At 36.0% G+C, this 21,975-nt stretch overlaps 3 protein-coding genes and 1 long non-coding RNA gene across 4 annotated transcripts; 2 read left to right on the top strand and 2 right to left on the bottom strand.

The window, feature by feature from the left end:
* On the bottom strand, positions 1–19,103 carry LOC116727035 (uncharacterized). The gene is made up of 3 exons (XR_004340743.1): positions 19,016–19,103; positions 4,356–4,360; positions 1–11 (listed from the first exon to the last, which is right to left on the bottom strand). It is a non-coding gene; the product is annotated as an uncharacterized LOC116727035 (long non-coding RNA).
* psme3 (proteasome activator subunit 3) lies at positions 3,003–8,769 on the top strand. Its single transcript, XM_032574077.1, has 10 exons — positions 3,003–3,197; positions 4,080–4,112; positions 4,194–4,256; positions 5,987–6,091; positions 6,176–6,224; positions 6,306–6,424; positions 7,475–7,611; positions 7,697–7,751; positions 7,927–8,013; positions 8,110–8,769. Exons 1-10 carry the CDS (start codon positions 3,156–3,158, stop codon positions 8,188–8,190), a joined length of 771 nt encoding a protein of 256 aa, XP_032429968.1. The 5' UTR covers positions 3,003–3,155; the 3' UTR covers positions 8,191–8,769.
* Positions 12,886–16,300, bottom strand: LOC116727032 (glucose-6-phosphatase-like). Its single transcript, XM_032574076.1, has 5 exons — positions 15,932–16,300; positions 15,728–15,837; positions 14,776–14,881; positions 14,572–14,687; positions 12,886–14,434 (listed from the first exon to the last, which is right to left on the bottom strand). The coding sequence occupies exons 1-5, from the start codon at positions 16,147–16,149 to the stop codon at positions 13,929–13,931; spliced, it is 1,056 nt and encodes a 351-aa protein (XP_032429967.1). The 5' UTR covers positions 16,150–16,300; the 3' UTR covers positions 12,886–13,928.
* g6pc1a.2 (glucose-6-phosphatase catalytic subunit 1a, tandem duplicate 2) lies at positions 17,870–20,693 on the top strand. The gene is made up of 5 exons (XM_032574075.1): positions 17,870–18,184; positions 18,273–18,382; positions 19,083–19,185; positions 19,547–19,662; positions 19,754–20,693. The coding sequence occupies exons 1-5, from the start codon at positions 17,952–17,954 to the stop codon at positions 20,254–20,256; spliced, it is 1,065 nt and encodes a 354-aa protein (XP_032429966.1). The 5' UTR covers positions 17,870–17,951; the 3' UTR covers positions 20,257–20,693.
* The last annotated feature ends 1,282 nt before the right edge of the window (positions 20,694–21,975 follow it).

The following is a 21,975-nucleotide window of genomic DNA, read 5'->3' as shown; positions in this document are numbered from 1 at the left end:
ATATCAGCCTTCTCGTTTCCTACTATCCCTATATGTGCTGGAACCCACACAAATGTAACTACTAATCCCAAATGTTGTAGTCTAAATAGATTATGATATATTTCTAATAAAATGTCCATCCTACTGTCCGTATTATTATATTTTATGCTTAGCAAAGCTGAGCTTGAATCGGAGCAAATTATTGCTTGCAAAGGCTTTACTTCCTCAATCCATTGTAAAGCCAAAAGTATTGCTAACATTTCTCCTGTATAAATTGATAGCCCGTCTGTGATTCTCTTCCCAATATACACTTTGAAATCTGGAATTATACATGCTATTCCTATTTTTCCGTCGATTTTTGAAGCATCTGTATAAATTTGGACATGTCTATAGTAATTATTTAAATGTAATTGCACTGCATACCTATCTACAACATTTGACTTATCTTGCTTTTTTACCAATATTGATAAATCAACTATAGCTTCTGGTAAAATCCACGGTGGTATAACTGATATTGGATCTGTTTGACTAATTTCCAGAGTGTCCACTTTAATTTCCTTTACTTCCTTTTCAATTTTCCATCCAAAACTCTTCATCTCTTTCCTTCCCTTTTCCCAAAATGATTTTAAAATTTCCCGAGTTGGATGTCCACATTTATTGCCCATCAAATTTAGCCAATAGTTAATTCCTAATGTAGTTCTCCTTAGATCTAGTGGCATTTCTCCCATTTCTACTTCTAATGCTGCCGTTGGTGTTGTTTTGAATGCTCCGGTACATATTCTTAGTGCTTGATGTTGAATCCTGTCTAATCTATCTAAATGAATTTTAGCTGCTGAACCGTACACTAAGCACCCATAATCAAGATCCGATCTAATTATCCCCATATAAATCTGCTTTAAGGTTTTTCTCCCAGCTCCCCAATCACTACCCGCCAAACATCTTAATATATTCAATTTTCTCTTACATTTATCAACAATCTTTTGGATGTGAATATTCCACTTTAATTTCTCATCAAACCACAAACCTAAGAATTTTATACTCTTTACCTGTTCAATTTTCTGATTATATAACTTTAATTCTATAACCTTATTTGGTTTTTTGTGTTTTTTGGAAAATATAATTACCTTCGTTTTGTCCACTGAGAATTTAAACCCCCATTTCAATGCCCACAACTCTATATCTATAATAACCTTTTGTATTTTTTTAACTATAAACTCTATATTCTTCCCTCTTTTCCAAATAGCTCCATCATCTGCAAATAGAGAACAGCCCATGTCCTTTCCAATATTTTCAAATATGTCATTTATCATAACAGAAAACAATAATGGACTAATAATACTTCCCTGTGGCGTACCATTTTCCACTACATATTTATCTGAAACAACCTCACCTATTCTTACCTGTAATTTTCTATTTGTTAAAAAGTCTTTAATCCATTCATATATCTTTCCTTTAATCCCCAATTTATATAATTTAATTAATAAACCCTCTACCCACATCATATCATATGCTTTTTCAATATCGAAAAACACAGCCACTACACTTTCCTTGTTTACTTGAGCTCTTCTGATTTCATGCTCAAGACATAATGTTGCATCATTAGTGCTCCTCCCTTTCCGAAATCCACTTTGATAATTAGAAATAAATCCCTTTTTATTTAAATAATACACCAACCTATTATTAATCATTTTTTCCATTATTTTGCATAAGTTTAAAGTTAATGCTATTGGCCTGTAACTATCTGTTTTTGAATGATCTTTTCCTGGTTTAGCTATTGGTACAATTATAGATTCCTTCCATAACTCTGGTAATTTCCCCTCCTCCCAGATTTTATTAAATAACTTCAATATTATCATTTTTGACTTATCACTTAGATGATTTATCATTCTATACCAAATTTTATCTTTACCTGGCGCTGTATTTTTGGTCTTTTTAAGCACTCCGTTTAATTCCACTTTGGTAAACTCCACATTCAAAAAATTATTTGTATCTTCCTCATTCTCCATTAAATTTTTATACTTAAGAACAGTATTTTCTCTTCCCTTTCTTCCCTCTTCGCTAATGTTATTTGTACTATGTATCTTACTAAAAACTCTTGCCAATACCTCAGCTTTATCCTCATCCCTAATTATATCTACATCCTCACTTTTTAATACAGGATAATCAAACTCTTTTTTAATTCCATTCATTTTTTTAATTACTTTCCAAATCTTTTCAATCTTTGTATCTCTTCCTATTGTACTACAAAAATTTCTCCAATAATCTCTCTTAGCTTTTTTAATAATCTTCCTTACTACTGCTTGCTTCCCTGTGACGACACTGTCCTCTCTTCTTCTGTAAATTGGTTTACATTTACCGCCGCCTGTTGGACTGGAGTATGTAAAAAACAAACAAACAAAAAATAAAATAAAACAATAATAATTAAAAAATTAAATTAAAATAATATAAAATAAAATAAAAAATAAAGCGGTATTAGAATACAACATAATTTATTGTCATTTATACAAATATATTGTTGTACAAAAACATTGGAATTATTTGCGTTTCTCCAACTCAAGAACAGTAGAAGTTTAAAAATAGAGAATTCATGCATGTACAATAAAATGGACACAAAAAGAAAAACAACATCCACTCAAAAAATAAATTAAAGTTTACATTTCAATCTAAAGGTTTTTTTTTCATATCAAGAACTACAAACAAAATCCTGTTTGTTTTGGTTAAAAAGGGGCGGTAAAGTTTTTCTATCCTTTTTTTTTTTTTTTTTTTTTTTTAATAAAGAGATTTTTTTCCATTTCTGTTTCCTAAAATGAAAGTAAAATAATGAAAATTTATGGTACAGCATCACTCACCAATAATACTGAATAATAGATGCAGAATTGTTCAAAATTTCGGCCATGCACAAGATTTTTATTTAAACGGTAATTAACCAGCCGAGCTATTAAGAACAAATTCTTATTTACAATAACGACCTGGGGGGGCTAGGGAATATGACACCCTGTCGTTCATAGTTATCATGGTAGGGGGCGATATCCGCACTGAGATGGATTTGTAATGCGCCGATAAGCCCAAAGAGAAAGAGACAAAGAGTGTGGCTGAAAAGTAAAAGAAGCCACACGTTTAGCAAGAGAATTTGATGCCAGTGGGACAATCTTTACTCTCTTGTTTGAAAACAGAAGATGTCTTCACTCCTCAAGGTGGACAGTGAAATTAAAACCAAGGTGAGATTCAAACCTGATCGGAAGTCCCGTCAACAGCTCTCGGACGTGTTATCTGTGTTCAGTACCGTCATGTTAGCCGCGCTGGGTTCATAATGTGTGCTAGGCTGATAGCAGATAACGGTGGCTAGCCGGCGTGTTTCCGTCCCGCTGTAATCCACGCGTGGAAGCAACTGCACTGGTTCTGGTTGACTTTGACGGTAATATTCCGGTAAAATGAGGCGTGAGTTCCTTTATAGCGCATTATGTACGAGTTAGACGCAGCAGGGAGAGCACATGCGCTTAAGGAGGCCTCGGTTGGGCTAAGTGAACGAGCCATGGTTATACCGGTGTTCACCGGCTTTGACTTCATTTAAGCAGATGTTTCCCTTTTGTTCAGGCCCCATAACAGAGGAAGTTGTGAATTTCTTGTTTATGAAGTTAATTAATATTTTCTACAAAACGGTGATATTTCCGCATGAAATAATGAATAGGTTGCTTAGAAAAACTCCCAAATTTCATTTTTGGCAAACCCTACCTTCTGTTAATTTATAAAATCTATAATCTAATTGGTAAAATTAATTACATTTTGCCAGTTGGATTGTATATTTTGCTGGCAATTTTTGACAACCCATATTGTAAACCCTTGACTTGACGTTTTCACTCTTCTAAATTTCTACAAATTTAGTACAATTCTGCAGGAGATGGAACCAAAATAAAGAGAGAACTTTCTTCCCAGACCTCCCTTTTAAAAAAAACGGCAGTGATGAGACTCGTATAAGTAGTTAGTGACTCTGTCTGATTAGAACAGATGCTGACCTGGTCAAATATTTTTGCATCCTGTTATTCTTGCAAGGTTCAATAAAATGCAGTTTCAGTGTTAATCACCAATCTTGTGGTTTGCAGGTTGATGCTTTCAGGGAACGTATCACAGGAGAAGTGAGTGTCTTGTTCCGATATTCCCATATATAATGTCCAGTTTTAAAGTGATTTTCCTCTAAAAATGTTTCCTTCTTCCAGGCAGAGGACTTAGTTGCGAATTTTTTCCCCAAAAAGCTACTGGAACTTGATCACTTCCTCAAGGTGAGTCGGTGTTTTTTGTTTTGTTTCGGGGGTTTTTGTAGAAAGATTTACACCATAACTTAGCTTTTTACCTCGTTAGCTTTTACGTTTAGTACCAACAAAAACTATTTAAGACTGGCAAGCTACAGTAGGAAGGTTTCATGCAAAATAAAGGGGATGATGTTGGGGTGGAAGAGGGTTTTCCAAGAAGATGACAGTAAATATTTTTGTCGATTTCGTAGTTAATTACTGGTTATTATGAAAGCCTTTGCAAACTAACTTTTTTGAGATCATCTCTTTTTTGTGCAAAGTATCTCCAAAAATCCATATTCTAAATCACATAAAATGAATTTAGGAGCTTAATTTTTTTTTGTCATGTGATAAACAAATGCCTTATCAGAGTGAAAATTGGTGAAAAAACACAAATTTTGAGACTCGAAATGTTACAATGCTTTTGACCACCCAGCCAGCAGAAACAAGCCCAGAACATAACACTCCACTAAAGGAGGAGTGCCACTTATCAGCCTGGAGCAGGGTGTAGTGTTTGCAGTGTGCCATCCATTGAACTAGAGAAAAGGGAATTAACCTTCAATAAAAAAAGCTTAGTGTTTCACCTCTTTAGAGACAAAATAATTAGAATAATTTGCTTTATTTGTAAAGAAGCTGCTTAAATGACTTGAGTAGAAACAGTAATATTACCTCAGTTTCCTTTGTGACTCCTATTAGTTGTACATGAATTGTTGCATAGTGTTAGTTTAATAACTGTCACATATCCCCACCACCACCTAAAGAGACTCATCGTTTCTGTAACATTTTTTAAGAATAATAAATAAATGGCCTCCTATTTATTTGCAGAATTTTCATGAACTTTGTGCCCACAAAGAATGCTGGATTCTAGAAAAAATATAATTTATTGGAATTTGAGAATTCAAATTGTTTTGAATGTGATCCCTGATATCTTCTTGTTTCTTTTGAAATAACCAACAAAGTACCTATATGAACACAAACTGAGAAATTAAATTAAGAGAACAATTCTTATAACTGATTATAACTCTGTTAGCATAACCATATACATTTCTCACATTTTATTGCACTAAGCTATTGTAAGATTCTGTTGCTTTTTTAAAAATTGAAGTTTGTTTTATTATTGTACGTTTGGTAATTAAATTGACACATTTTCTATTTAGAATTAATATTTTTCTGCTTAATTGCACATAGTTACAAAAATATTCTTTTGTTTCAGAGCTCTTTCACTGTAACACTGTATTCATACAAACCATTAAAGTGAATGGAGTATAATTGTTTTCATTTACAGTAAAAAAGCAACAATTCCTACTGTACAGATGTAATGCCACATGTCTAACATTGGTCATTAAAGCTAAAATGACCATATTAAAACATTTAAAAGCCTGACTTTGATATAAACACTTGGGGGAAAAAACAGAATACCTGCTAATTTTAGCAATAGCTCATTAAGTGAGTATCATCAGTTTGTTTGTGTAGCACAAGTGCATCAATCAATCAGCATCAGATCAGAATCTGCTTGTTTTGTTTGTCATTCTGATGTCTTATTAAGGTGATTTTAAATGTTGAAACATTTTGATGGAACATTGTTTTTAACCGTATCTGTTTATAACTTCAATACCAGTTAATTCCTAGTAAGGCATGTAGAGTCTAATCTCCTGTTTCCTTCCAGGTTTTAGTCGCACTGTATTTTTCTACAATAATCTAATCCTGCTTAAACTTCTTAGGACCCCAGCATAAACATCAGTGAGCTGAAAGAGATTCACTCGGAGATTAACCTGACCGTACCGGACCCCATCCTGATTTCGAACCTCCACGACGGGCTGGAAGGGGTGAGTCGCGGAGCTCCGCTTCCTCAGCAGGCGCCTGGAGAACCGTAGTGTGAGCAGCTTTTAATCCTGCTCTGTCTGTTTTAGCAAAATGCCAAGAAAAGAAAACTGGAAGATGGAGATGAAGATGCCATGGGTGAGTTCTGTGTGAATGGCCTCTCACACGTCTCATCTGGCGTGTTTGTTGATCGTTTAATAATTACTTCTCATCTTCCAGTAACCGGCACTAAGGTCTTCGTCATGCCGGGTGGGATGATGAAGTGCAATGGAAACCTTGTTGAGCTCATCGAAAAGGTCAAGCCAGAGATCAGGACACTCATAGAGAAATGCAACACAGTAAGTCTGCAATGTCCTTCCCTCTCAGTGGTTGTTTTCTTTAGGGAGAAACGTATTAATATTAAAGTTACTTCAAGTATAAATTTGCAAAGATTTACTAAATGTCATAACATTGAATAGCTTACCTAACCACACTGACCCCCACACTGCTTTAGAGAAAACGAGGCACAATGTTATAGATGCATCGGGTAGATTCTTCTAAAAAAAAAAAATGCACAGATTTTTTTCATGTGATAAAGAAATTATTTAATTTTGACTCAGAAATATTTTTACAGTACGATCATTCATTTATCACCTACATGTTGGTCTGTGAAGGGCCAAAACTTTCACTCTTCCATATCATAATATGAATAAAACTGGAAATAGATATAACATTTTGTGTGGATATTGGAGTGATACTGAAAGTTGATATTCATGTCCACCTTCAAATTTTGCATTTATTTCACCATTTCATGAAGCAAATTATTCTGTTACTGTGTCTCACCAAATACCCCCAGATAACTGTTAACCTGCACAGCAAATGGACTTCAGATCACCTTTAACTATAACCACAGTAGACCTGCCTACTGAAGGCCCCTCCACATTTTCAAGGGAAAAGGGGCCATTTTTCAACATTAAATTATTACATTAATATGTATTAACCGGTATTGTAATGTATTAATACTTTAATAATTTACAAAATAAATACATTTACAATATATTGGATTTATAATTATAATATTCCAGAAAGAAAACTATTTAGGAAATAAAAACATTTAAACTATTACAATTTGCTTGCATTACCTTTGAAAGTCAGCAGGGGGTGCTAACACTGCTGTACTTGCAATGTTACCTCTGAAGTTAACCTGATGTGCTGTGCCTTCTTCTAAAATTTGATGTCAATGTCTGTTTGATAAATACACCAAAATCCCAGTTATTACTAGAAAAAAATACTAAAATTTTACTTCACAGAAAATGTTAAGGATCAGTCTTTCTCTAAGTTTCTCCAAATGTCCAGCTGACACTTTACCATTAGTAACGTCCCACACTGTTGTTTTTCTCACTCTGTAGGTGAAAATGTGGGTTCAGCTCCTCATCCCCAGGATAGAGGATGGAAACAACTTCGGCGTGTCAATCCAGGAGGAGACGGTAGCTGAACTCAGAACCGTTGAAGGAGAGGCGGCGTCTTATCTCGACCAGATATCAAGGTTTACACATCTTCCAAACATTCTGCCTTATAAATGGGATCCAGTGAGTATCTGATGTCATAACGCTTGTTATTTTTATCTCCAGATACTACATCACAAGGGCAAAGCTGGTTTCTAAAATAGCTAAATATCCGCATGTGGTAAGTAAATGTCGTTGTGGAAAAATCAATTCATTAAATTTGAATGTTTTTCCTCTTTGCTTGTTAGATTGTGTAAAATAATGTAAGGCTGTGGAGTTAAGGTAAAACTTTAGTTTATTTGAATGTCAATGGAAGAAAAAAAAAAGATGGTTTTTTTTTTCTGTCTTTAAATCAGGAGGACTATCGGCGCACAGTCACAGAAATTGACGAGAAGGAGTACATCAGTCTGAAGATCATAGTTTCAGAGCTCAGAAATCAATATGTATGTTTTGTTTCATCAGCATCCATTTATACCTCCATTATCCTCCTTTAACCTGGCAGAATATTTATTTATTTTGTTGGTCTGCTTCCTCTAAAGGTAACGTTACACGACATGATCCTGAAGAACATTGAGAAGATCAAGAGGCCTCGAAGCAGTAACACTGACGCATTGTACTGATATTCATCCAGCCATTTCAGCCTCCACCTCTGGTCCCCATCTTGTACTGGTTTGTCTGCAGGACTACTAGACATTCATCAACTTCAATACAATCATCCAAGCCCTCTATTGAATTCATAGTATTGTAGATGGACACATGCTCTTACTTTTTTTTGGTTTTGTTTTAAATTGTAATTTTTTTTTCTTTTGTTTGTTTTAAACCATTAAAATTCTCTCAGAAAATGAGGAAATTAATTGTAAAGCAATGTTTTTCAATTTTAATTAAACATGTTGTCTTCAGAACCTTGTGACATTTCGTTTGTAGCTCTCAAATACTCAGCAGTGCTTTGTGGCTTCTTTTGGTCCCCTGTAGGATCTAAAGATTGATCATATATAGTAAATGCAATACAGTACATAAGCTGTTTTTTTTTTGTTGCTCTGAATGTTTTACTTTATACCTTGTAGTTGTGATGGGAAAAATTAGAGAATAAGTTTTAGATCGATGGGCTTAATGGTTTTCAGTGAAAATGCTTAAGTCACCAGACCGTCTCTCATTATGGGGCATTGATGCTATTGAATAAAATGCGTTTTTTTAAGATGTCTTGGAATCTATTTTAATTGTGTGGGGGTGAGGGGCAGAGTAGCTTCTTGCATATATTACATACGTATATATTTAATAAAAGCTGAGAATTGATATGAATTTCACCACTGATCTGTTAGAAAGCAGACAGTGGTTCCATTTGGCCTGGCGGGGTCACTGTAAATGCATTTAATGTTCATGGAAAACTTGAGATTTCCTTGTTTACAAGTCTGTAAAAAGTTTAAGCATTTTCAAAGTTTCTTGGTTATATTTTAATGTTTAAACAGTTGCCAACATTCAGTATACTTACCGTTAACAGAGTGTTCAACCCAAACATCCATAGCAGAAATGAAACAAGTTAGTATTCTTTGTGTTAAACATATAGACGTATAAGATGGAATGGCTTGTGAAAATATTTAAAAATAATTGAAATAACTTGGACTTCCTCCTGTGAGATAAATGGCCATCCTTCTGGCCATTTATCTACTTCTCAGCTGGCCATTTATCTACTGTCTACTGTCTGTTGAGCTGTCCATCCACACATTCATCCTTTTTTTCCAGTCTTTGTTTTTTTCAGACTAATATTTAAAGCTTGACATCTGAGAAAATATCTTATCAAAATATTCATATTCACATACTCATTTTAAATTTATACAGGTGCATCTGAATAAATTATTTGAATACCTACTAAGCTAATTAATTATTAGATTTTTCACAAAGTTTTGTACTGATTTTGCTGCAGCTGCTGAAAACCCAAAATTCAGTTTCTCAGAAATGTTAAATATCACACAAGACCAATAAAATAATATTTTTATCTAAGAGTTTTTGGCCAGCTGAGAAGTATGACTCCATGGACTGAATTCCTGGTTGGGACTTTCTGCTCTGATTTTATGAAACACAGTGAAGCGACAGATGAATCACCACCAACTGGGGAACCTTCACTCCACACCTCTAACAGCCTGTTCTTTATGTGTTGGCTCTTGAAGCTTTGACTCAAACAGCAGTCAACACCACATGAAGCTCCTCTAAGTCCTTGAATGGGATTTGCTTCACAATCCTCACAAGGCTGCGCTCTGTTCCTTGCTGGATCTTTTTCTACCACATTTTTTTCTCACTCAACTTTCCATACATGCCTAGAGACAACCTTCTGTGATCATTTTTACCCATCTGTGCTACACCTTGAACAGGTCACCACCAGTCCATCCACACAAGGTAACTCAAAGAGCACACATCGCCTAAGGTCAATTTGAGGTGACTATTTAACCTGACACCCATGTTTTGGACTCCTGAAGTAAGCTGGAGTACATTGAAGAAACTCACATATGCATGGAGAAAATCCCATAGCACGTATTCAAAGCCAGGAGCTTCTTACTGCAAACAACGGTGCCACTGTGCATAGTCCTAAATCTGGCAACAGTCTGTCCAAATTTCACCGTGTGAGGCACACTGTGTTGTAAATTTGCTCACCAGCTGGAGCTCATATTTGTTTAGTTTTTTTTTTCTTTTTCTCTGAATTGACTGTAGAGATAAGATAGATCAGGACAGTGTAACAGAAAAACAGCTCAGTTGAGTTGACTGATACAAATATAAATCGATGCAAACAGTTGCTCAAATTCTCTGACGCAGTTGTGATGTCTGTCCCTGTCGATTCCTCGCACCACCACCAAGCTCACATAACATCTAACTTCTGAATATAGAGTTGTACCATAAAGTTTCAAGCTAAGCACCGGAAATAACTGGAAGAGATATAAAAGAAAAAGTAGATATGATGTTCCTAGGTAAAATCTGGGAATTTATGTTTTTCTTGGTTTCTAATCCTATTATTCACTGTGCTCAGGTCAGCACAACCCCTACACGCAGAAACATTTAAAAACGGTGTTTTTTACATTTACAATGACAAGTTTACATGGACTCATGATGATCACAATGCCATAGTTCAAATAATCACCTGGAAATATGCAAGTATTTTGCTCACACCTAACTTGCCTCCAGATGAGTCCATCTATCTGATCCTGTATGAACAGTTTTGAGTCTGTCTGGGTTAGAGAAAATTTACATTAAATTCAAGCTTGTATAAGTTTCTTATATTTTAAATAGATTTAAGTTGTTTTGTCTACGGTTTTGTAATTTTTAGTACCGTATAAGATATAGATTATTTGACCTGTTTCTTCAAAAACACCATGAAAGGACCATAAAAAACAAACCCTAATATAATAAATTAATGGGATTTGTGTAAATGTTATTGAAAAATGTTGATCTCAAGTGAATATTTTTAGCTATGGGCATCTTTTTAAACCATTTTTAAATGGCAGTTGCAGGTGTAAACTGTGCATTCAAACTGCTTGTGTTAAATTCTCACAAGACTCAGTGGTGCAATAAGTTCAGTGTTATCAATACAATGTGTGGTTATCCTCATTCATATTTCCTATTATGAATGAGGATTATTACATGTCTAATCAGTGCAACTTTAATGACCTACAGCTCAGCAGCAGATTAGCTAGGAAGCGACGTTGCAGAACAAAGGTATCCTGCAGTAATAGTGACCCCTGCAATCATGCTGATTTTATTATCTTGAGCGTATCCTCTGAACAATGTAGGTTACTGAGTGCCAAGTATTAAGTGACACACGTGTTGCCTGCCTTGCTTTCCCCAGGCAGACAACACTTTCTGCCCCTTGACCTGCCGTCTGTCTTGAGAGTGAGTGGCTGTGGTGAAAGGCAGAATCACTATGTGCGATTGCAGGGTGGAGGGAGCATGCTCTGGTTAATGGTTAATGGTTGTTCCGATCAGGGAATTACTCTGTGTTAGTCTGAAACATTTGGAAAAAACTGTCAGTGGACCATGGCCATTTTTAGATGGGGAGAACTCTTTGTGCAAATGGATATTCTGAGGCACTGATTTATTTTCAAGGCTCTCTGTCATTCATTGTTGTTATCATCATTCCTATTTTGTATATGTTACTAAGACATTTCAGGAGTTTTCAGTAACCTGACCTTTAAAAGTAATCAATTAAAAGCTCTGCTTTGTAAATATATTAAAAATAGTGAAGTCTACTAATTTAACAGGTGCGTTTCGCAGCTACTAAAGCATGACTTGACATGCTTTAGTAGACTTCTCAGCTAAGCTAATCAACCACTAATAGATAATTCCCCCTCAAAAGAATCTTCTTTCTAAAGTCATACAAAGTTGTAAAAATGTGATCTATAAAAATGAATCCGAAGGTACAATCTGTTAAACGACAGACTTTTATTAACATGTTTTATTAACAAGACAGTGACTTGCGACAAGACTTGCGTTCTCATACATCATGGGAGCAGGAGTTTGAAATTTTTTTTAAAAAACAGGTGTAGAATTATCCTTTGAGACATGAAAAATACTGGATATTGCTTGCTCAAATAAAACATGCAACATTATTGTTTCACCAAATAGTAACAACTAATGGCATCAAACAATGTCACTTTTATTGTAATCAAATGCACAAACTGGAATCAGTGAGACTGCACAATATAAAAGTATAGTCTATAAGATCTATAAAACATAACATCTCTCCAATATCTCTTCTAATGCCATCAACATATGTAACCTCTTGATGTTAGTATTAATGACCAAAGCACAGAGATCAAATCATTACACAAAGCAATCTGTTGTCATCCCGAAAACATTTTAGTCGTTGCTATCATTATAGAAATAGCACATAATTCATTAAATCACAGACTGAAATCTGGACTTTTTGTGTGAGATATACAATGACATAAAGGAATTCAGTTGTTGTAGAATGTCTGTATAAAATGTGTAAACATGCATTAAGATTTGCTTTGCAAATGGCTTGTGGTAGGGAACTGCTTCTCTACACGTCACTATCTGTGGCTAACGATGTAACACAAATTAATCTGTTTAGCCCTTTTCACACCCTAAGCTAATTAAGTTATAGCTCCTACTTTAGCTTATCCTACTTATTTGTAAGTTCACCTCCACTGAAATTTCAAAGTATTTTTTTTCACGAATAAATGTGTACAATTGCTCACTATAAAAAACTATTGATTTGTTTTTTGTAACTTTTTTAATATGATGAACAAATAACTTAAAGCCAACCTTTTCCTTGCCCTGATAACAACAGTCGTCAAATTAAACCGCTAGCTTTGCTAATTCTGGCGACTTGTAAAATCGCCTTAAATAAAAACTTGAATGAAAATGAAAACAAATAACAAATAAACTACCACTGACTCTTTTTTAAGTGACATATTAAGACGTGACCTCAGTTGACAAAACCCTTTTTCTAGCCATCGTCGGAAGCTAAGTAAAATTGACAGGCTAACTCATAAAGTATTAGTGTCCCTTAATTCTGTTAAGCAAAATAATTAGACCATCTTCCTTGGTAAACATTAACAAAAAAGTGTATATCAACTGTAAAAAAGACTATTGACTTTTTATCTAACATATTACAATAAAAGCTTATCATCTGCTAATAATTAGCTATGTTTGTCATGTTAACGTGTGAATTTTTCATTGAAAGACTCTTTAAAACATCTTCACAATCTGTAAAGCAAATCTCGAGGTTGTTTTTGGACTGCTAAATACACTGTTGAAGATATTACCTCAACAGCAAATTGACACAAACTAGGCCTGTGTCAATTTTAGCCTTTTAGCTCAGTTTATGAGGGTAATTTGTGAAATTCCTCCTAATGAGGAGAGAGTGAGGAGACAGGCACAGAAATGTGGGACAGATGCTCAAATTTTGGTTGGGACATTTAATCAATATGTTATCATATTGATTAAATGTGATAGCATTTAATCTATGCTATCACATACTGTAGATAGCATAGATTGCTATAACTCAAGTGCTATATCTACACTTGAGGTATAGCATGTATACCTCAAGTGCTATTCTTGTTTTGTCATTTAAGGTCCAAGGAAAGTATTTCAAAGATAATTAGGCTCATGCCCCTAAGGGCATCTTTTCAACTAGAAATGATACTGCTACTTTGTTTTGCAAGTAAAGTATTGACTTCTGATTATCAAAAGGTATGCTTGTTTATGAAAGTTTGGATTGCTTTTATTTTTTAATAAAACAAGCTGGTTCCTATTTCTTTTCTCCAGCACAGTTTAAGCAACTCACCGATTAATGATTAGTGCTAGTTTCCCCAGTTTTCTTTCAAATAAGGAACAGTTAGTTCCTTATTCACAAGTTCTTATCCAACTCCAATCCTTTGCAAATCCTACAAAGAGCCCAAGGAATTAAGGTAGTTGGGATTAAAAGTGCAAAAGCACTCTTACCAAAAGATAGGATATAGAAAGTCATGTGGTTGTCCGAGGAAAAGGTCCACCCATCCAGGAGATGAAGCAAGAACAAGGAGGTCATAATGCACCCCATCTTGAAACCAGCATTTACGTTCTTCTTGACCCCATGGTAGAAGGGAGAGTGCAGTCCCAGTCCAAGACCAAACAGACTACCCATGTTGCGTAGGAGGCTGGCAAAGGGTGTGGTGTCCAGGTGGATCCACTCTGGCTTGATGCACCATTTCTGGGCTTTGTCTAGGGTCCAAAGCAGGTCCACTCCTACAATTTTAAGCAGCAGGTAGAAGCCAATAGCGAAGAAAGTCAAGAAAAGGGTGATGAAGAGGTATTTGCTCATGCTGGCACTGTAAATCCACTTCTTCTTGGAAACCATACCAGCAACCACTATGCCTGCAAAATAAATGAGAGGTGGGGTCTTAACATAAGCTTTCTATAAAATATAGTGAATGTTCTTTTAGACCAAAAGATTTACACCAGTGTTATCCTAGTATTACTGATAATGTCTTGAGTTTTTCAGACTATCATACCTGTGATGACTCCCTCAACAACTTGATGTGGGAAGTGAGCCGCCATGAAAACCCTGGACATGCAGACGATCAGCACCACCACAACCATTAAGGTCCACAAGCCGATCTGCAGCAAGCTAACGGGATAATAATATAGAATCAGAAGCACCGGAACATTCTCAAGAGTGTTGAAGAAATATACAAATGCATTACTCAGAGACTCACCTGTATAATAAAGAGGGGCATTGTTTTTCTTTTGCAATTGAAAGCAGAGCGGTGACCATCACATACCAGACACCAGCTACACCCATAGCATGACCCGAAGGGCTTCCTGGAATATGAAAATGAATACTGTTGTATATATGTATGCAATTTTATTGTATTTTACTTTTAGAGGAAATCAAATAAGATTGTCATCTAAAAAATAGTTTTAGTTATGTTATGTTATATATATATATACACTGCTCAAAAAAATAAAGGGAACACTTGAACAGGTGTTTAACACTTAAAGTGTTCCCTTTATTTTTTTGAGCAGTATATATATATACTGTATATACATACATACATGTATTCCTCATAAGAATACATGTCAAAGAAACCAAAAGCTCTTTTAATTGCATAAATTACTACGAGATGCACCAGTTATGTATATGGTCTTTTGGTGATAATCCTACTGTTGTTAGTGGAAAGTTTTGATATATCTCTGCAAATGTTCACTGCAACACTGTTCTCAACCATCTTCTCTATTTTGCTGTTTCTTTTATTTTTTATTTTGATAGAAATGAAAACAAAGACACAAGAAGTATTGTATTACAAGGTGTGCTTCAGTTTTGCCATAATCATTCTTACTTCATTCTAATTAATGTCAATACTACACAAGATGTTACACCACCCTCTATAATATCTAAACATAAACAGTAATCCGTGAATTGCTTAAGTAAAGATAAAAACCAGTACAAGTGGACAAAAGGCACGGGAGTTGAGAACTCATTCATAAATCGTCCATATTATATCCATTGACTAGAAACCAAAAGACACAGTTACCTTCTGTCAATGATTTACATAGATATTAAGCAGACTTGAAGTTCACCCTGCTAGATTAATGAAATCAATGATTAGTTGATTCTTAAGAACAAGGCAGACATCATTTGATCAGCAGGTCTGTCCTGAATCTTACCTGGTCCAGTTTCACATGTGATAGGAAACTGCTGCAACGATGGGGCCTTTCCTGCTCCGTAAAACTGGGTTTCATGAACCCACCAGTACGGCCTCTCTCCGGAAAGAACCCTGCATTAAAAATTGTTTAAATCACTCAGTATGCTGTTAATGTGCACTTACAGGACTCTTTTATTATTTTTTTAAAGAAAGGAAGTTTATTTACCATTTCAGCACTAAATTGAGCCAGTCTCCAATGACAGCCACCCAGATTAGCCTGACCCCTGTGTCCTTGCGCATGTAGAACCACACAGGAAACAGGCAGAAGAACGTGGTGTGCAGATCGGCCACGGCAGAGGCAAGGCTAAACAGACCCTCGTACCTGCTGTATCTGGTCTGTAGATGACTGGTCAGCTCAACCCCCCAGCTGTGAAGGATATCCATGATATCGCAACTCAGACCTCGGGTGATAGCTTCAATCTGGGCTCCTTTGTCTTATGTGCAAGGACCAGTTTCTGCAAAGCTCCCTCTCAGAATGTCCTGTCTGGTCGTTCTCTGTGCGATCCCCATTGGACTTTACTCAAGGCTAGCGGATTTGTTTACCTTTGGGACAGTACAGACAGGCAGTTCCTTCACCTTTATACCCCTCCTGGGGCCCTTTCTGTTAAAATCCATCAATAAAGAGACCAGTAGTTGTGTGTCAAATGTATTTGTAAAGCTCATTATAAAATAAAGTCAATTCACCAAAGTTCTGTACAACTCATTGAATATTTTAAAACGATAAAATGACTTTTACAACAAAAAAAAAAACATCTGTTCAGACAGATTTGATAGCAGGTGAATTAAAATGGGCACATATTTTAAAGTGTCCAGCATTGGAGAGGTCCCAGTGCTTAGAGGTATTTAGTTTACCATAAAGTTCCTGAATACACTATATCTTAAACTTTACAAAGAAATAAACAAACAAAAAAAAGATATCAGTGGTCCTGTGGGAGTATGTAGAGGTAGAAAGATATGTGAAGTTTCTGTGTCCTAAAATCTATTCTAAAATGTGCAGGCAGTCACAGTAAAACAGCCACTAGAGGAAAGTTAATTCAGTAATTCAATTTAAAATAAGTGAAAAAAAATAAATCTGATTACTTAAATCCAGAGTGATATACTTCAAGAGTTGTTTTGGTTTTGATGAAACATGCAAATTCCATGCAGAAATACTCCAGTCTGGGATTTGAACCCAGTACCTTCTTTCTGCATGGCAACTGTGCTACTGTGCAGCCTGTAAATTAGACATAAAATCAATAAAAACAGGATTTTAAAGTCAGACGTGTGGCCCTTTTGAAAAATATGTCCAAGTAAGAGTACAATATATGCACCCAGTGCTTGGATGGGGCTCATACATCCTCCAGTCAGATTCCAGAGGATCTCAAAACATTCAAATGCCAGATTTGATATAAAGTCCCTACAACAAATACTGGGTCTGCTCCGAGGGACCCAAGGAGGCATCTTTATCTGTGAAATAAGATTTAAAAAATTTGCTCTGAGGTCAAAAGCTCTAAAGTCACTGTTATGCCGAGTCAGTAGAAGATAGTAGATCATTTCCGGTTTTGAAAGGATGTTAATCTCAGAAAGAAAACATGTAAAGTTTTTAATTTTAATTATGAACCCACTACACAGATTATTTTATTAAATATACCCATTTATCTGGACTTTCATGTATAACCTGATGCCATTTGATCAGAAGTGTTCCCTCCTTTTCTGCTCAGCTCAAAGCCAATCACTTAATCTTTGACCTTCTTATGTAATCCACAAACAGGTTGCTCCATCTGAAAACTATTCGCCCAAATCATCGAAAGAACAATTACATAACTCACAAATTATGAAAAGCAAAAGTTGGACTTGATTAAACATAAAGAAAGAAGTTCAGCAAAGTGCCATTATCAATCCTTCTACAGGTCACAGGTTTGACCTCTTCTTTGAACTGACGTACTGTGACTCAGTGGGAGATACTCCAATTGTCCTCTTGTTTGCCCTTTATCTCATCAAGTTGTTTGTGTGACGAACCTCCCAAACTCCCGGTGCTTTATTACACATGTGTAAGGTCCAAAGATCAGAGTGAGCATGCGTTTGGGCAGTGGGTCCCCGGGTATAAAATCAACCAGCTGTGTCACTGATAGCAACAGTCCTCTCTTTTTGAACCAACTCGCTCACTACTCAGCAGGCTGAGACCTTTCTGCTTCCTGCAGGCTAAGATGCTCACTGATATCATGGATGCCATGGAAGGTTTTGGGGTGAGCAGCACCCGGTACCTGCAGACCAACTACAAGGACGCCCAAAGCCTGTTTCTCTGGGTATCCTGGGCGGCAGATCTCAGGAACACCTTCTTTATCTTCTTCCCGCTGTGGTTCCACCTCCGGCCCTCAGTCGGCATCAAACTCATTTGGGTGGCTGTTATCGGAGACTGGCTGAACCTGGTGTTTAAATGGTGAGCTGAATGTTTATCTGAACTTACCAAAACCATGTTTAAATTTTTCTTATGGCTTCTGAGTTTGTGTTTCTTCTCCTCTCAACAGGGTTCTGTTTGGAGAAAGGCCATACTGGTGGGTCCATGAGACGGCTTATTACACAGATGCTGATCGCCCTCACATTGAACAGTATCCAATGACCTGTGAGACCGGACCAGGTGAGGGATGCTACTGAACACACATTTACTTCCTGATGTACAATTTATTATTATTATTATTATTATTATTATTATTATTAATAATAATAATAATAATAATAATAATAATTTATTTATTTTTACATATTTTGTAAGAATTCAGGTGTTTTGGAGCACCAAAACACCTGGCAACACCTTTTTGTTGCCAATTCTTTAAAATAGTTCTTTTGTGCGTATTCATAAACATTTAATTTATCAATAGTAATTTAGTAATAGTAATTTTGCAAAGTAAAAATTAATAGGCTGCATACTAATCGCCATGTCACTACAGCATAGCAACACTGACCAAAGTGCTATGCAAACATATAAAACAAAGAACAAAAATAAAACAACTACAAGACAAATGAACCTAAAATATTACAGAGAACAATATTAAGATACAGTGTAGTTTACATTTCAGTTTATTTTTCCCTTATTCTTGACTTTGTTTTGCAGAACGTATATTTTTACTCTAGTTTTTAGAAGAAAGATGAAGCAAACATATGGCAAAATAATGATGCATATCACACCTCAACAAAAGAATGTGAACAAATACAAGAGTCAACACAGTAATATTTAGTTTTTTCAATAGATCAATTATCAACAATTATTAACATGCAGCTTTCTGTGAGCTGGAGTATCTTTTAGCTTTAATATTTGCTTTCTGTCTTTGTAAATCCAGGCAGTCCCTCTGGACACGCTATGGGAGCTGCAGGAGTCTACTACACCCTTGTGACTTCCATCCTTGCCATTCTGACAAGCAAGAAATCATCAAACACAAATTGGTAAGTGACAAAATAAAAAAAAATAAAAAAATTGCTATTTTAGCTTAGCTCCCCATTTTCCTTCCCATTACGTCTGAGTTGTTTACCACTTTCCTATATCAGGAGCTTATCATTCAGGACACACTATCTGTTCTAACTGTGGTTGATCATTGACTTCTGCTGCACACTGGGTGTTATTCCTGGGTTGTTTTTACTTTTAGGTAGATAAATTACTGGTGATATGGAAAGGATAAAAAGATTAATTCTTATATTGCATTGAAAGGTTCCGTTGGCTGATTTTAAACTGGAGTGCTGATATTTGGGGCAAAGCAAAACAATTACCTGAATTAAGTTGTCTGTTTTTGTTGTTGTTGTTTGGCAGGTATCTGAAGGCTCTTCTGTGGTCCATCTTTTGGGGAGTCCAGGTGTGTGTCTGCCTGTCAAGGGTTTTCATTGCTGCTCACTTCCCCCACCAGGTCGTTGCTGGAGTCATAACAGGTCAGTGGAGAACTTGTAAAACCTTTCAGGATCTTAAAGAGATCGTCACTGGCAATCAAGCCTAATAGTTAATGTGCTTTAATGCTTCCAGGTATGATTGTGGCCGAAGCCTTCAACAGAACTCAGTGGATCTACAGCGCCAGCATGAAGAAGTACTTCTACACAACACTCTTCCTGACAAGCTTCGCCGTGGGCTTCTATGTGCTACTCAAAGCTGTGGGTGTGGACCTTCTGTGGACACTAGAGAAAGCCCAGAAGTGGTGTGTCAGACCAGAGTGGGTCAATTTGGACACCACGCCCTTCGCCAGCCTTCTGCGCAACATGGGTACGCTGTTCGGCCTCGGTCTGGGCCTGCATTCTCCACTGTACACCGAGACCAAGAAGAGCAGCAGTGCATCAGCCAGAGCGGGATGCATTCTCAGCTCTTTGTTTCTACTCCACCTGTTTGACTCCTTCAAGCCTCCCACACACACTGCAGCCCTCTTCTACCTGCTCTCCTTCTGCAAGAGCGCAACCGTTCCCCTAGTCACCGTCAGCATCATCCCGTACTGCGTAAACAGAGCTCTAAGCCGGCACAGCAAAAAGGGGATGTGAGCAACAACACCGAGTTGTGAAGACCAAAGCAATGCAAGTGCAGAGAGACTGTGAACATTAATAATAATGCAAATAATAATAGCCTTTCCTTTGGTGCTTTTTGAATTTAAAAGACTGTTTGACTCAGGAAAGAGCTTGAGCTGAATGATGAGAAACCGCATTTTGTGTCATTTAGATAATGAACTCTGAACACTGAAACAATAACAGAAAGCACTATCCAGGATGCTTAGTGGGACTATCGAAGAACTGTAGTAAAGATAACAAAACATGATTATTGTGGTTGTTTCAGAGTTCTGGAGGGAGATGAGTGAGTCTATTCTTGAATGTTTGCTCCTAACCTTTGATATGCTATTTTAGTTATGAAACTATTGTATTTTTCAATGTGTTTTTGAAATGTTAAGAATATTTTTTAAATAAAAAAAAAACAGCTGTGACTTGAAAAAAGCTTTTACTTGATTCTTATTTCGACATTTACACAACCCTGTGGTAATTGGCTGAGTGCTGCTATTTAAATCTCATAAAGTTAATCACATCCTATCCACAGAGAAATCAATCTCCTAGGTTTTACAATTAGTTGTAAAGCACATGATGAGTTTACTTTCACCTTTTTTTAACTAAGGGGAAACTTCCTGTTCATTTGAAAAGTCAAAGGATTTTGGATCCAGATGAACAGCTTGAAAAACAAGAAGCTTAACATTTTGGAAAATGTATGAAAAACTAATGAAAAAATTTAGACAACAGTCAGTGTACAGTACAGACAAAAAAAAGCATCGCAGTTGAAGTCTGGCAAATTGAACAGCAACTGTGTAACTATATTTAGACTGGGTTTGAATTGCACAAAAGTGGATATTCTCTACTAATAATGTGACTTGTAAAGGGAATTGGTTGGATGGGTGTTATAGTAAAGGTGCTGAATACAAAATTGTGTTGCATTACTCATATTTTCAATAATTAAAACCATTAATAATTTTTCTTCCACTTTACAGAGAAACACTACTTGTGTTGGCATGTTGCATAAAATCCAAGTAAAATAAATCTTTGTTTTTTTTAGAAATAACAATGAATACTTTAGCAAGGTAATCTGCACATACAAATGGCACTTAATGAACAAACAATATATTTTTCTTTCATCTTACGAGTATTCTTACCATAGTACAATAGGATTTAAAATATATATATATATTTATATATTTTTAACAATTTTAACAATGAATAACTCCCGCTGTTTTCTGTTTTTGCAGACTAATGTGTTTCAGGGAACAAAATAATATCACGCTGGAGGATGTACAAATGCTGACACAGCTGAACAACCCACCACCAGAAAACACTGCGTTCTAGTTTACCTTCTGAAAAACCTATAAAGACAGAAAAACTGTTCTAGGAGAGTAAATCGATAACTAAGCACCAGAGACTTCAGCCCGAGTAGCAGTGATGATGTAGAACCACACGTCACGCTTCTGTCTGAACACTGGTTTGTACACATGCAGGTTGTGGTGCAACCTGAAAATTCAATATTTGTGTTTGTGAACTTTAAAGTGGGACAAGCTTCTGTGTCAGACAACTTATGACACAGTTTTTGACCTAAAATGTAGTTTTCTCTATGAACTGCAAAATAATCTATTTAAAGGTTTTTATGCAGAGCTTCAAGGTCTTACTTGCATTAGGAAGTTTGTATTTCAGGTATAATTTACCCTAAGAGGGTCAAAAAGGTACTTAGTT

Source organism: Xiphophorus hellerii, chromosome 10, assembly GCF_003331165.1.
Source record: "Xiphophorus hellerii strain 12219 chromosome 10, Xiphophorus_hellerii-4.1, whole genome shotgun sequence".
NCBI lineage: Eukaryota > Metazoa > Chordata > Actinopteri > Cyprinodontiformes > Poeciliidae > Xiphophorus > Xiphophorus hellerii.
This window is presented reverse-complemented; position numbering and strand designations above follow the sequence as displayed.